At 44.8% G+C, this 13450-nt stretch overlaps 1 protein-coding gene across 3 annotated transcripts in view; it reads right to left on the bottom strand.

Annotated features, from left to right (window-relative positions):
• The window catches only part of POLR2K (RNA polymerase II, I and III subunit K), a 33145-nt gene extending 19904 nt beyond the window's left edge, over positions 1–13241 (bottom strand). The window contains exons 1-2 of one of the 3 annotated variants that reach the window (XM_068109999.2): positions 13205–13241; positions 11538–11610 (exon numbers count right to left, since the gene is read on the bottom strand). In XM_068109999.2, coding sequence (XP_067966100.1) covers positions 11538–11601 — 64 coding nt within the window. In that variant the 5' untranslated portion in view covers positions 11602–11610; positions 13205–13241. Of the gene's footprint in view, positions 1–11537; positions 11611–12869; positions 13176–13204 lie in introns of those variants that run through there. The other 2 variants (XM_068109998.2, XM_068110000.2) reach the window with 2 other exon arrangements.
• Between the last annotated feature and the right edge of the window lie 209 nt (positions 13242–13450).

Here is a 13450-nt window from a genome sequence, read left to right as displayed (position 1 = left end):
CTTTCACCCTCACAAAACCTGGCGTTCCAACGCCGTCCGTACATTCCACCAACGCTCTCCCGGTTACACACCACACCTCTCGCGCACACTTTGGTCCACACCTCTCCTCCGTTACGTCCTCCGTAACACTCACCATGGGCGTGCACTCTTGCATCCACCCACTAACGCGCTCACATGGGCTCTCCCACACCCGCGCCATGACCAACTCAGGTGTGCTTCCTCGCACACGTTCCACCACCACCTTACTCTCCGTGTCACACTTCGTACACCCCGACGTGCATTCTCGCTCGCACTCGGTTTCACACTCGCGCTCCGATGTGCCCTCTCGCACCTGCGCCATCACCAACTCACTATTCGTGTCACACTCCGTACACCCCGACGTGCATTCTCGCTCGCACTCGGTTTCACTCCCACACTTTATAGCACACCCACTCGCCGACGCCCACTTTTTTCTCCCACGCGTGCCATTTCCACTCACACGGGACCCTTCACCAACGCCCGGGTGCCATATCGATCCCAATCGCGCGACAATTATTTTGTCGCCAAACATCCTCTTACAAAATCTCCCCGCACAATACACAACAGCACGACTCACCTGGGGGATCCTTTTCTCCACGCGAACCTGCAAACTTCCATTCGGGTTAAGCACAGCATCGTGATGTGAGCAGGGACTTTGTACATAATCCATTTCTCCCTGCAATTCCCGGGCTACCTCCGTCATCTCTTCAATTTTAATTCCCAGCACTGCTTTTTCTTTATTAACCTCGGCAACCGCTGGCTTTAATAAAACACCCTCCTCTACCTCAGCGGTCGCCGGCTTTTCCAAACCCCGTGTCGCGATTTCTACCCCCGTCATTGTACCCGTGCTTTCCTCCGCTTCGCTCAACCAGCGCTTTTCGACCCGCGTTACCTCGTCGTGCACCCCTGGGACCCTTTCGCCCACCATGCGATCCATGGTCTCCCCACATTTTTGCATGCGGTCACCCATTCTGTTCGTTATTGCTTCCATTTGGTTTAACAATCGCTCACTGTTAGCCCTCCTTTCGTCCCTCATTACCCCCATTTGGTTTCCCATTACTCCCATTTTGGCTTCTAGCCTGTCCATAAGGGCCCCCATTTTTCTGCTTTCCATTTTCTCACTATCGTTTTTTTTCTGCATTTCCACCATGAATTGGGTCATGAAGGCTTGCATTTGGGTCGCGCTCATTGGTTCCGCGGCCGTGGCCCCCTCAACCACATGCGCGAGAGCGCCATTTTGTGCGTCTGAAACCTCCGCAACCACCTTGCCATTTTTCTCCTCCTCCCTTTCCTCCACATACATTTCCCCGAGGTCCTGGGTCGATTCCACCCTGTCTATCTCTCCCACCGACATCCGATCGCCTTGATTGTCCATGGCGCGATCTCAAAATTCGGGTTTTGCTTTATAAAACAAAATAAATTTCGGCAGCTTGTAATTTTGAGCGCGTTAAGCGCGCTTCGGGTCCGATTTCGGGTCCGATCTCCCTCCTCGACACCAATTGTTACTCTAATAGTACAATTGGTGTTCCAAAATTTGGGCCTAACAAATTTAGTCCCAGGTCCGAATCCAACTCCTCGACACCAAATGTTACAGACGCGGCTTTAGATGTTATATTGACCGAGCGGTGGTGTATTTAACCGCGTCCGAACAGTTACTCCCCGATTAGAACCCGATTCCACCCGACGTTGACCAGATCGCCCCACAGATATTCAATCGGGAAACCTCTAAAGCGACCGAAAGAGAATGAAAAAGAAGAAGAAGAAGAATACGGAGGAAGAACAGATTTATTATACACACACAAGCAATGGATGGAAGAAGCAGTAACACAGCGAATCGTTAACTTACACTATTCATTTTTACTTAACCCCAAGACAACGAGCAGGACAGGACGTTCACACTTACACAGGGGATATTGCAGGCAGGTAGGGCTTGAGGTGGATTGCTTGAGAGGGAGGCAAAGTCGGGAGGCAGCAGCTCGCAATTCCTCGCGGTTTTGGCGGGAAAACCCTCCGTCGCGTATTCGCTGCGGTAGACGCCACGCGCTGGTTCGGCACACCTGCTCCTCTTCTTGTGGTGGAGCCGTCTCCCTCCTTTCAGCGCGTCTCTCCAAAGCTGGTTTCCTTGCCGAGTACCTCTCCTCTTTGGCTTGGAGCGTTTCGCATCTCACCGCTCCTCTTGGTGCCGCCTCTTTGCTCCTCCCAGGTCATCTCAAAAAGCAGTCCCTTACAGTCGCTTTTATCACCTCGGGCGAAATCAAGCCGCCGGCTCCGAGGGCACGCCTACCGGGTCGCTCACCGCGGTGCTGATTGGCTGTTAGGGCTGGTTCACTCCTTCCCTCTTATGACGAGGTGGAGACACGCCTTTCTTCTCCGACTCAAAGCACATGGGCAATGGCGGCCTGCGGGATTGAAAACAACTCCCCTTTTGAAAGGAACTTTGGAGAGCGGAGATGTTTGGGGAAATTGGAAGGGCCTACGCTTATTTTGTTTGATACAATGCAAAGTCAATCTAGTGGGAAACACATATTTAGCCTACATGGAATAAGGAAATACACTATTTAAAAGATATATCGTGACCTGCGTGTAAGTTTCATGGAATTAACTAGGAGGGCTGCGACCATTATTTACATTAACAGGGTGTTACCATACTTTTGTAACGTTCACATTGTAACGTTTCCACATTCGTTACAATATATATATATATATATACAGTGGAACCTTGACTTACGAGTTTAATTCGTTCCGTGACCGAGCTCGTAACTCAAATTGCTCGTATCTCAAATCAAATTTCCCCATTAAAATGCATTGAAATGCTATTAATCCGTTCCAGCCCGCCAAAAACCACACCAATATTTTTTTAAATATACAGTATATATAAAAATATCTCGCGCTTTATATTTCACCTGTATGCAGCATACAAGTTGGCAGGATGGCCTGGACTGGAGGTACGCACACTTGACTCTAAAGTCTAAACTGTCCAGCCTGGGTTTGAATCCCGACCCAGCTATAACCTGTCATGGGTGAATCACAGGCAGGGTGATTCATCAATGTGTGTACCGCTAAACTGGGCGCCCCGTTTGCGTCCCATTAGTTGTTGGATGTTAAGGATCTCACCGTGTTTTCCACAAAGAGAAGGCGAGCTATCGCCGGCACTCTGAACAAGTTGTGGCCTGGCATGGCATGAACATGAAAACATGAACATGAACATGAAATGTTCGACATGAACATGAAATTTTCCGAAATAACCAAAATGCGAAAACTAAAATGCATCGCTATACGACAGAGATACGTACTGTACTTGAACGGCAAGATAACCACGTGACCAGAACCTACCTGGCGGCGTAAACTCGAAATAACCAAAATGCGAAAACTAAAATGCAGCGCTATACGACAGAGATACGTACTGTACTTGAACGGCAAGATAACCACGTGACCAGAACCTACCTGGCGGCGTAAACTCGAAATAACCAAAATGCGAAAAAAAAATGCAGCGCTGTACGACAGAGATACGTACTGTACGTGCACGGCAAGATAACCACGTGACCAGAACCCACCTGGCGGCGTGAACTCGAAATAACCAAAATGCGAAAAAAAAAATGCAGCGCTATACGACAGAGATACGTACTGTACGTGCACGGCAAGATAACCACGTGACCAGAACAACCCACCTGGCGGCGTGAACTCGAAATAACCAAAATGCGAAAAAAAAAATGCAGCGCTGTACGACAGAGATACGTACTGTACGTGCACGGCAAGATAACCACGTGACCAGAACCCACCTGGCGGCGTGAACTCGAAATAACCAAATGCGAAAAAAAAAATGCAGCGCTGTACGACAGAGATACGTACTGTATGTGCACGGCAAGATAACCACGTGACCAGAACCCACCTGGCGGCGTGAACTCGAAATAACCAAAATGCGAAAAAAAAAATGCAGCGCTATACGACAGAGATACGTACTTGAACGGCAAGATAACCACGTGACCGGGTGGCGAAAGCTCGTAACTCGAATCTCGGCTCGCATCTCAAAGCAATAAACTGCCGGAGCGACGGCTCGTATCTCGAAAAACTCGTAAGTTGGGGCACTCGTAAGTCAAGGTTCCACTGTATATATATATATATATATATATATATATATATATATATATATATATATATATATATATATATATATATATATATATATATATATATATATATATATATATATATATATATATATATATATATATATATATATATATATATATATATATATATATATATATATATATACAGTCACATGAAATGCTTGGTGTTGGCTTAGCCTGGTGTCGGTGTTGCCTGGCCTGGTGTTGGCTAGCCTGGTGTTGGCTGGCCTGGTGTTGGCTGGCCTGGCCTGGTGTTGGTGTTGCCATGCCTGGTGTTGGCTTAGCGGTTAGGGTGCCGGCTTGGGATCCTCGGATCCTGGGTTCGAATCCCGGTCGATCGTTGAATTAATGCCAGGGGGGTTGACTCAGCTTGTCATCCTTCCGAGGTCGGCAAATTGAGTACCAGCTTGCTGGGATGAATGATCCCGGTGTGTACCCCGGTTTAGAATAGGTACACCAGATCCCTGCACATCGAAAGAGGCGACTAAGGGTTGGCGTCAGGAAGGGCATCCGGCCATAAAAACATTGCCTCAAACAGGGAACCATGATTGTCATGGGGCTCGCAAGGCTAACCCCCGCTCTAGCGGGGAAAATGGCCTTAAAAACGATCATTCATATTCATTCATCCAGTCACGTGAAAAAGTAAGTACACCCTATGTAAAGTTTTGACTTTTTCAACATATTTCAACATACAGCTATTTGATCTTCATTTCAACAATATTGATAGATAAAGGTGATATGATATAACAAATATCATGAAACATTTACATTTTGTAGTCCATTGTATAATTTAAATAAACATAAATGCAAATTTTGCATGTGGAAAAAGTAAGTACACCCCTACATTTATCACTACTTCAAATAGCTAAAATTAGAATCAGGTGCACCAGCTCAGGTGCAAATTATTAGAACATCGTTCGAGAGGATCTTGGAGGAACCTGTCTAATTTAAACCTCAGACATTTCGTTTGGTTTGCTCTTTGTTGTTGAAGTGTGCAGCGTCACCATGCCTAGATCAAAAGAGCTCTCTGAGGCCTTCAGAAAGAAGTTCATAGATGCCTACGAGTCTGGGAAGGGATTTTAAAAGATCTCCAAATAACTTGAAATCAATCATTCGACTGTCTGGAAGATCATCTACAAGTGGAGAAGATTCCAAACAACTGCCAACTTGTTCAGGCCAGGCCGCCCCAGCAAGTTCAGCCCGAGAGCAGACCGCAAGATGCTGGAAGAAGTCTCCAAGAACCCCAGAATGTCATCATGGGACCCACAGGTAGCTCTTGCCACTGTTGATGTCAAAGGGCATGAGTCTACCATTAGAAAGAGGCTGCACAAATTTGATCTACATGGGAGGTGTGCCAGGAGGAAACCTTTGCTGTCCAGAAAGAACATCAGGGCAAGACTAAAGTTTGCCAATGAACACCTCGGCAAAGACCAGCACTTCTGGAACAATGTGCTCTGGACAGATGAGTCAAAGGTAGAGCTATTTGGCCACAGTACAAGAACATATGTTTGGTGAAAACCAGACAGCATTTGACCACAAGAACCTGATACCAACTGCAAAGCATGGTGGTGGAAATATTATGGTTTGGGGCAGCTTTGCTGCATCGGGGCCTGGGCAGCTCACCATCATAGAATCCACTATGAATTCTTCATTGTACCAGAGGGTGCTTGAGGATAATGTGAGGCCATCTGTCAGAAAGTTGAAGCTCAACCGAAGGTGGACCTTGCAACATGACAATGACCCTAAACATACCCGTAAATCCACCAAGGAATGGCTGAAAAGAAAGAAATGGAGGGTTCTGGAATGGCCAAGTCAAAGCCCGGATCTAAATCCCATTGAGATGTTGTGGGGGGATTTGAAACGAGCTGTGCATGCAAGAAACCCCTCAAACATCGCACAGCTGAAAGAATTCTGCATGGAGGAGTGGGCAAAAATTTCTCCCAGTCGATGTCAGAGACTGGTAGACAGTTATAAGAAATGCCTACTTGAGGTGGTTTCTGCCAAAGGGGGCAATACCACCTGTTAGAGCCAAGGGTGTACTTACTTTTTCCACATGCGAAATTTGCATTTATGTTTATTTAAATTATACAATGGACTACAAAATGTAAATGTTTCATGATATTTGTTATATTATATCACCTTTATCTATCAATATAGTTGAAATGAAGATCAAATAGCTGTATGTTGAAATATGTTGAAAAAGTCAAAACTTTACATGGGGTGTACTTACTTTTTCACGTGACTGGATATATATATTGTTGCATTGTTACGGCCCGGGGTTTGGGTCTACTACGTGGGGGTTAGCCTCCGTACCCTCCCGAACTTACCGGACCTGCGGCTGCCACGCAGGAATAACTTCGTACTTCGTCAAGGTTGCGAACCAGCAACTACGAACGCCAATTGGTCCGTCAGCGAGATAGCAGGGTCCAATCGTCTAACACCGCTTACCTGTACCACGTGACGGTTTCAATTGGGGAATGTACCGTATGTACCGTTTGGCGGTGTACCACTTTATTTTGTTCCTGGATGGAAATTTAGACGGCCGAGCAACCGTTGGTACCCGCCGGGCTAATGCTAATTTTGTTACGGCCGATCGCTACTCTGGGTGCGAGCAATGGCGGACCAATGGAAGAAAAGACATTCACGGACAGAGAGAAAGGAAACGTTTAACGATAGGATTTATTAACAAATATTTACAGTGAAACTTATCGATCGGAAAGAAAAAATGACGAGAAGCAGGAACTGAGCGTATCCTATGCCTTATTATGATCACAACAAATAAACACTACATGGGCCCAGCACACATTCACGGGGGAGGAGGAGGGGAAAACGGACATTGGGGAACAAGAGCAGGTAGAGTCGATTCCCAGCAAGAACACGAGCAGGTAGTCCGAGCACGAACAAGGGCAGGCAAAGTCGATCCCAGCACGAACAAGGGCAGGCAAACAGGCACGTGTAGAAAGAGTCCAAGTCATGCACTGATAGGGAGTCCGGGAGCCAACAGAGAGCAGGGAGAGTCCCGCCAAGAGGGCAATCACGTGTCGGCACGTGCAAGGTGAACAATGTCCAAAACCAAGAGAGTCCTGCAGGCACGTGCTAAGTGAAACCGGCAAAAAGAGAGAGAAATATATGAAGAATGGCTTTTTGTCCACCCTCACCAATGGGGAGGGGGGGGGGGGGGGAGGGTGTTTGAGGATGTCCTGGCTCCCGATTGGTGGAGCCCGTCACTCCACCCCCACTAACTCTCTCGAAGGAACCCGAGCCCTGATTGGTGCATATTCCGATGGTCTTTGGTCTGTCTTCTGTCCTTCAAGACTTGAAATCAATCTGTAGATGCAATCTTTGTGCATCTGCCTGTTTTATTATCCCTTTATGAGTGGAGGGCCTGTCTTTCCTTCCCCAACGCATAAAGCCATACTAACCCGAAAAAAGGGGAAGGGCTAAGATAATGGTCAGCTATGAAATAACTATTCTAAGGGACCTGTATGGTGGTTGCCATTGCTTTTTAGTGGTTTCCCAAAACTGCAACATATATATATATATATATATATATACTGTATATATATACACATATATATATATATATACACATATATATATATATATATATATACACATATATATATATATATATATATACACATATATATATATATATATATATATATATATATATATATATATATATATATATATATATATATATATATATATATATATATACACATATATATATATATATATATATATATATATATATATATATATATATATATATATATATATATATATATATATATATATATATATATATATATATATATACACATATATATATATATATATATACACATATATATATATATATATACATATACACATATATATATATATATATATATATATATATATATATACACATATATATATATATATATATATACACATATATATATATATATATATACACATATACACATATATATATATATATATATATATACACATATATATATATATATATATATATATATACACATATATATATATATATATATATATACACATATATATATATATATATATATATATATATATACACATATATATATATATATATATATATATATATATATATATATATATATATGTATATATATATATATATATATATATATATATATATATATATATATATATATATAGTTACGGATCTCAACGTCGGCCATTTTTCCCCTTACCAAGGGGGAATTAATCCCCTTGTCTGTGACTGACCGACGTGAGTCCTGAAGCTGCCCAGCTCCCTCCAGAGAGGCAGGTGAGCAACCTCGTTCGAGACCGTGGACAAGATTTTATTTTGCCGAGCGGATGGCAGCCCGCGGCTCGAACCGTTAGCAAGTACTAGACCCGATTCTTATGCGTTGGCCAAATCGTGCCACAGGTATTCAATGATGGAAAAGACAAGGATGAACGGATGTGAAGGAAAGAAGGCAAGGTAGGAAGAACAGGATTTATTATTATTTACACCAGACTAAAAGAAGAAAAGCACTCAAGTAATATACAGGAAAATGGAAGGATCAGGACACAGAGCAATTTCTAGCTTATCTACACAGACTTAACTTATATCCCAGACAACACAGAGGACAGACGACGAGCAGACTCACACGACTGGGGAATTGCAGGGATGAGAAGGTTCAGGTGGTCCACAGAAACGGGCGACAGGGAGGTCCGAGGGTCGCGGCACGACATCGGGGTTTGCGTGCACGCACTTGTTCTTTTGGAGGTAGGTTCCCCGGCAGTTGCCGTCAGTGCTGGTTGGTATTGCGAGCAGGGCGTGCCGATTCTCATTCGCCGCAGGACGTTCGCGCCAAGCAAATGAACAATCCTCCCCACTGGTGTTCCTTGCTCATGCACCCTCCCTTCACAGAACTTCTCAGTGTGTGCTCCCTCACTCAGAACTCGCTCTCTCCTCTGTCCCCTGACGCATCTCTCTCCCTCAAACATCTGAGGTGGGGGCGTCGCGCCGCGGGTTATACGACACGCCCTACCAAGCCATACCCACTGATTTGTGGTTGGTCGTTCGGGGCTTTCCTGGCTCCTCCTTCTGATGACGAGGGGCGGGCAACGCCCTTGTTCGTGGGCTTGACCGCGTGCGTGATGGAGGCAAAGGCGCTGACAATGCGAATGGCAATGGAGGTTTTGGGCAATTGACAGGGGATCTATCTTATTTCAATTCGATGCAATGCAGAGTCAACTAATGGGAAACAGAGCCTTGATACTAACATAGAATAAAGAAATAACTATTTAGAAAGGTATATGGTGGCCTACGTGCTTGTGATGGATTAACTAAGAGGACGACCTTTGACCTTTACACTACGGAGGTATTTACAAGGAATCATTACACTTACACAGGGTGATATTTACAACAATTACACAGGATTCTCAAATCCGCAACAATATATATATATATATATATATATATATATATATATATATATATATATATATATATATATATATATATATATTGTTGCGGATATGGGATTTGGCCTCAATATCCGCTTGTAAATATTCCCCTATTTCCCCAATACTCCCCAACTATCCCCAATCCCCCATTCCCTAGTCCCATTGTCTGTAAACAACACTCTGTAGAACCGACCTTCCCCTTTTTCCCCCATTAAATGTCGTGCCCAGGTTCACCGCATCTCACGTAGACAACTATAGGACATCTTGCTAGTTATTCTTAGTCTATGTCAGTTAAGGACTCGTTTCCATTAATTCTGACTCTTCGTTGCACCAGAATGTGATTGTATGGCACCAGTAGTGAGTTTAGGACCTCCCCATACCTCCTCCCATCTTCAACAACAACTACAACAACAGCGCGCGGGGAGTGTGCGTCCTCACTCCGGCTTGGTTAGCCGCCATTGCCCATGTGCGCCGACGGGTTACCACGAAGGGGCTGACTGTCGGCCCCTCGTCAAGGGCGGAGCCCGGTAACCCCCCGCACCCAATAAGAAGCGACGGGCCGATTCCATCTGGGGTGGAGCTAACGAGCCGAGGGCGTGTCACTCCCCGCTGGATATACGCAGCCACTTACCGGACGTGATGTTAGAGATGCGCCCGAGCTTGAAAAGAGAAGTCGCCACCTCCGAGCGCTGTAGAGACCTCCCGCATCTCTGGACCGGACCGGGTCGATTCTGCCCCTGAGCCAAGGTGCACCTTGAGCCTCGACTACCTGCCCTTCCTTGCCATCAATCCCCGTGTGAGTCAGTCTTGTCCTGTTTATCTGTGGTCTGGTCGGGGTTACTATAAGACCGTGATTAAGTGCCTACCTTCCTATGCTGTCTCTCTTGTCCTTGTAATCTAACGTTCCGAAATATTATAACCTCCTCCGGAGGTCTTGAGAACTGTACCCCTGGTGTCGTGTCATTTAACCCAGCCGTTGTGTCCTTTCCTCAATTGATTTAGCGTAGCGCGACTCGGCCAACGTTCGAGTATAATCGGGTAAACTGTGCAGACGCGGTCATACCAAACCGCTCGGTAAACCAACATCCACAACCGCGTCTGTAACAATATATATATATATATTATATATATATATATATATATATATATATATATATATATATATATATATATATGTTACGGACTCGGCCTTAATGATTGTGGTTATGAGTATTGTTGCTGGTTCAAAGCATTCTAGATATTATGCTTACTGTGACTTAAGGGAAAGGGTTGTTGTGAGTAAAAGATTTAAAAGCGCTCCTTGGTAAAATGTGGCCGGAAATCCGGATCGAGACCGGAAGAGGTGGAGCGAAGAAAAGGAGGTGGGAGGAGATCGAAAGGGACGTGGTGGTTGAAGCTCCGTAGCGAGCATTGTCGAAGGAACGTCGCGAGGGAACTTTTGAGCCTATAAAGGAAGTCCTGCCTTCAGCGTTGTGATCGCTGGGACTGTTCACATCTGCGTGTCAGATCGACGTCGGATTCGGATTGAAACCCTCGTCGCATAAGTTCGCCTCAAGTACAAGCCCGCCGCCATTGGGACTCGCGCGCGTTGCGCGACGTTCGCAGAATTAGGTTGCCGCGTCTGCTGGTTTCGCCTTCCTCGGTGGGTTGCCGAGGACGTGTGTGCGCGCCAGCGGCCTTTGAAGGAGACGGTGCGGTTTGCGGCTGCACAGTGTATGTGCATGTTTGGAGCGTCTTTGGAAAGCGCCCATACCACCGCCGTTGTGCGGGAACTGGATCACGTGATATATATATATGAGCAACTTCAGATTACACAGAATACAATCTGCAAAGTTGTCCTCACATTAAAATTAAAATGGTTACTGTCACTCCTTTGCCTTCTTCTTGCCATAAACAATATGAAAAACAGACAGCCTTTCTCACCTCCACAAATATAAATCATTGGTTGTTGCTTCGCAGGTGGTGCATCTTTGGGTGTTTCCATCATGTACGCCACCTGTAAGAGAGGGAAAAAAAAGGAATCTTCAGTTTTTGCTGAGCATCATCAAAAGATTAGTATAAATAAATAAATTACATATTGTGGGCATGTGACACAGTCGGGCATCCTGCTTTGTTTGCTAAGCTCTCTGCCTAAGCTAAGGCAAAGAAGGCTGCCTCCATTCCTGCATTTCTGACATCCTCCACTCTGCAGTCAACATGTAAGTGGACATCCTCCACTCAATGGAACCCTCGCAGCTGGAAATCCCCAAGGCAGTCTTTTGGGAAAATTATTGTTCATCATCTACATTAATGATTTCTCCGGTCTCTGGATAACCCTCTATTCATTTTTGCAACTGACTCCACACTGTGTACAGCCGTCAAGTGATCAGGAAAATCATCCGCCCCATCCCCATCTCTACCCCTTTCTCGTATCTCCCCGTTCTTTATCTTCCTGAAGTGTACCTACCTCTGATGTCTCACCGTCTCTATCTTCCCAAAGTGTACCTACCTCTCCTGTCTCCCAGTCTCTATCTTCCTGAAGTGTACCTACCTCTCGTATCTCCCCCTCTCTATCTTCCCGAAGTGTACCTATCTCTCCTGTCTCTATCTTCCCAAAGTGTACTTACCTCTCGTGTTGCCCTGTCTCTATCTTCCCAAAGTGTATCTTCCCGAAGGTGTACCTACCTCTCCTGTCTCTATCTTCTCGAAGTGTACCTACCTCTCGTGACTCCCTGTCTCCATCTTCCCGAAGTGTATCTTCCCAAAGTGTACCTACCTCTCGTGTCTCCCCCTCTCTATCTTCCCCAAGTGAACCTACCTCTCGTGTCTCCTCGTCTCTATCTTCCCGAAGTGTACCTACATCTCCTATCTACCCGTCTCTATCTTCCCGAAGTGGAGCCTCATGGAATTTGATTTGTTTTTCCCACAAAAGCCTTGTCTATAGATGCTGTTTCCAAAGCATTTTAGGTCAAAGTGATTTTTGCATATGAAGGTAAATGGCGAGCAATTATTGGGTTGAGGTCGTTTGCGTTTCCATCGAATGTCCCAACTCATGATGCAGGTCAAGGTTCAAATACCAAAAGCCACAATGACACGTGTCTGTGCATAAGAAAATATCTTCTCACCAAAGTGTACTTTACTTCTGATCATGGACAAAGGATTAATACCCGATTAGAGTACAAGGCACACCAAGACAGGGTGAAAGTCTGAAGTACTCAGCGAGTGTCACACTTGTAGTTGTACGGCTCAGTCAATCACTGCGACAGGTACCCTTACCAGGTAGAATCGACGATGCAAAATATCCACTTTGACAAAAAAAACGAAACTGCATCTCAGAGCAAGAGCCATCCTTGCACCCATGAGCTCTCTGAAGACGAAGTGCTGCACCAATTGAACCCAATGGCAATGTCAACCATACCATAGAATATAGATGATAGTGCAGATCGGAAGATCGACCGACTACTCTTACTTTCGTACACACGATGATGAATTCCATTAAACTGTATAAAATATCCACACACAGTCCCCAGACACACAAAACATACAAATAACCCGACTCCAAAATGAATTTAAAACTGTCTCGACTCCCAACGCGAAAAAGCACGACTTACCTTACTCCCTCACTTCCGGTATACAGGCCAACGAGGCGATATACTACTTCCGCCTTCCGGTATGCTGTGCCGAAATTTTTATTTGGATGTGGTCGACATAATTACTCGAGGGCTTTAGTTAAGATATTTTTGTGAATATTTTTATTTATATTATTTAATTGATTATGACTTGTTTATGCTGACATGTATTCATATGGTGGAATTTTCAAACGAAATGTCTCAGACCTACAAGAATCTTAATACTTC

Source organism: Myxine glutinosa, chromosome 3 (assembly GCF_964187855.1).
Source record: "Myxine glutinosa chromosome 3, kmMyxGlut1.1, whole genome shotgun sequence".
Classification (NCBI taxonomy): Eukaryota; Metazoa; Chordata; class Myxini; order Myxiniformes; family Myxinidae; genus Myxine; species Myxine glutinosa.
Note: the sequence above shows the minus strand (reverse complement) of the source record. Positions and strands in the feature narration are given on the sequence as shown.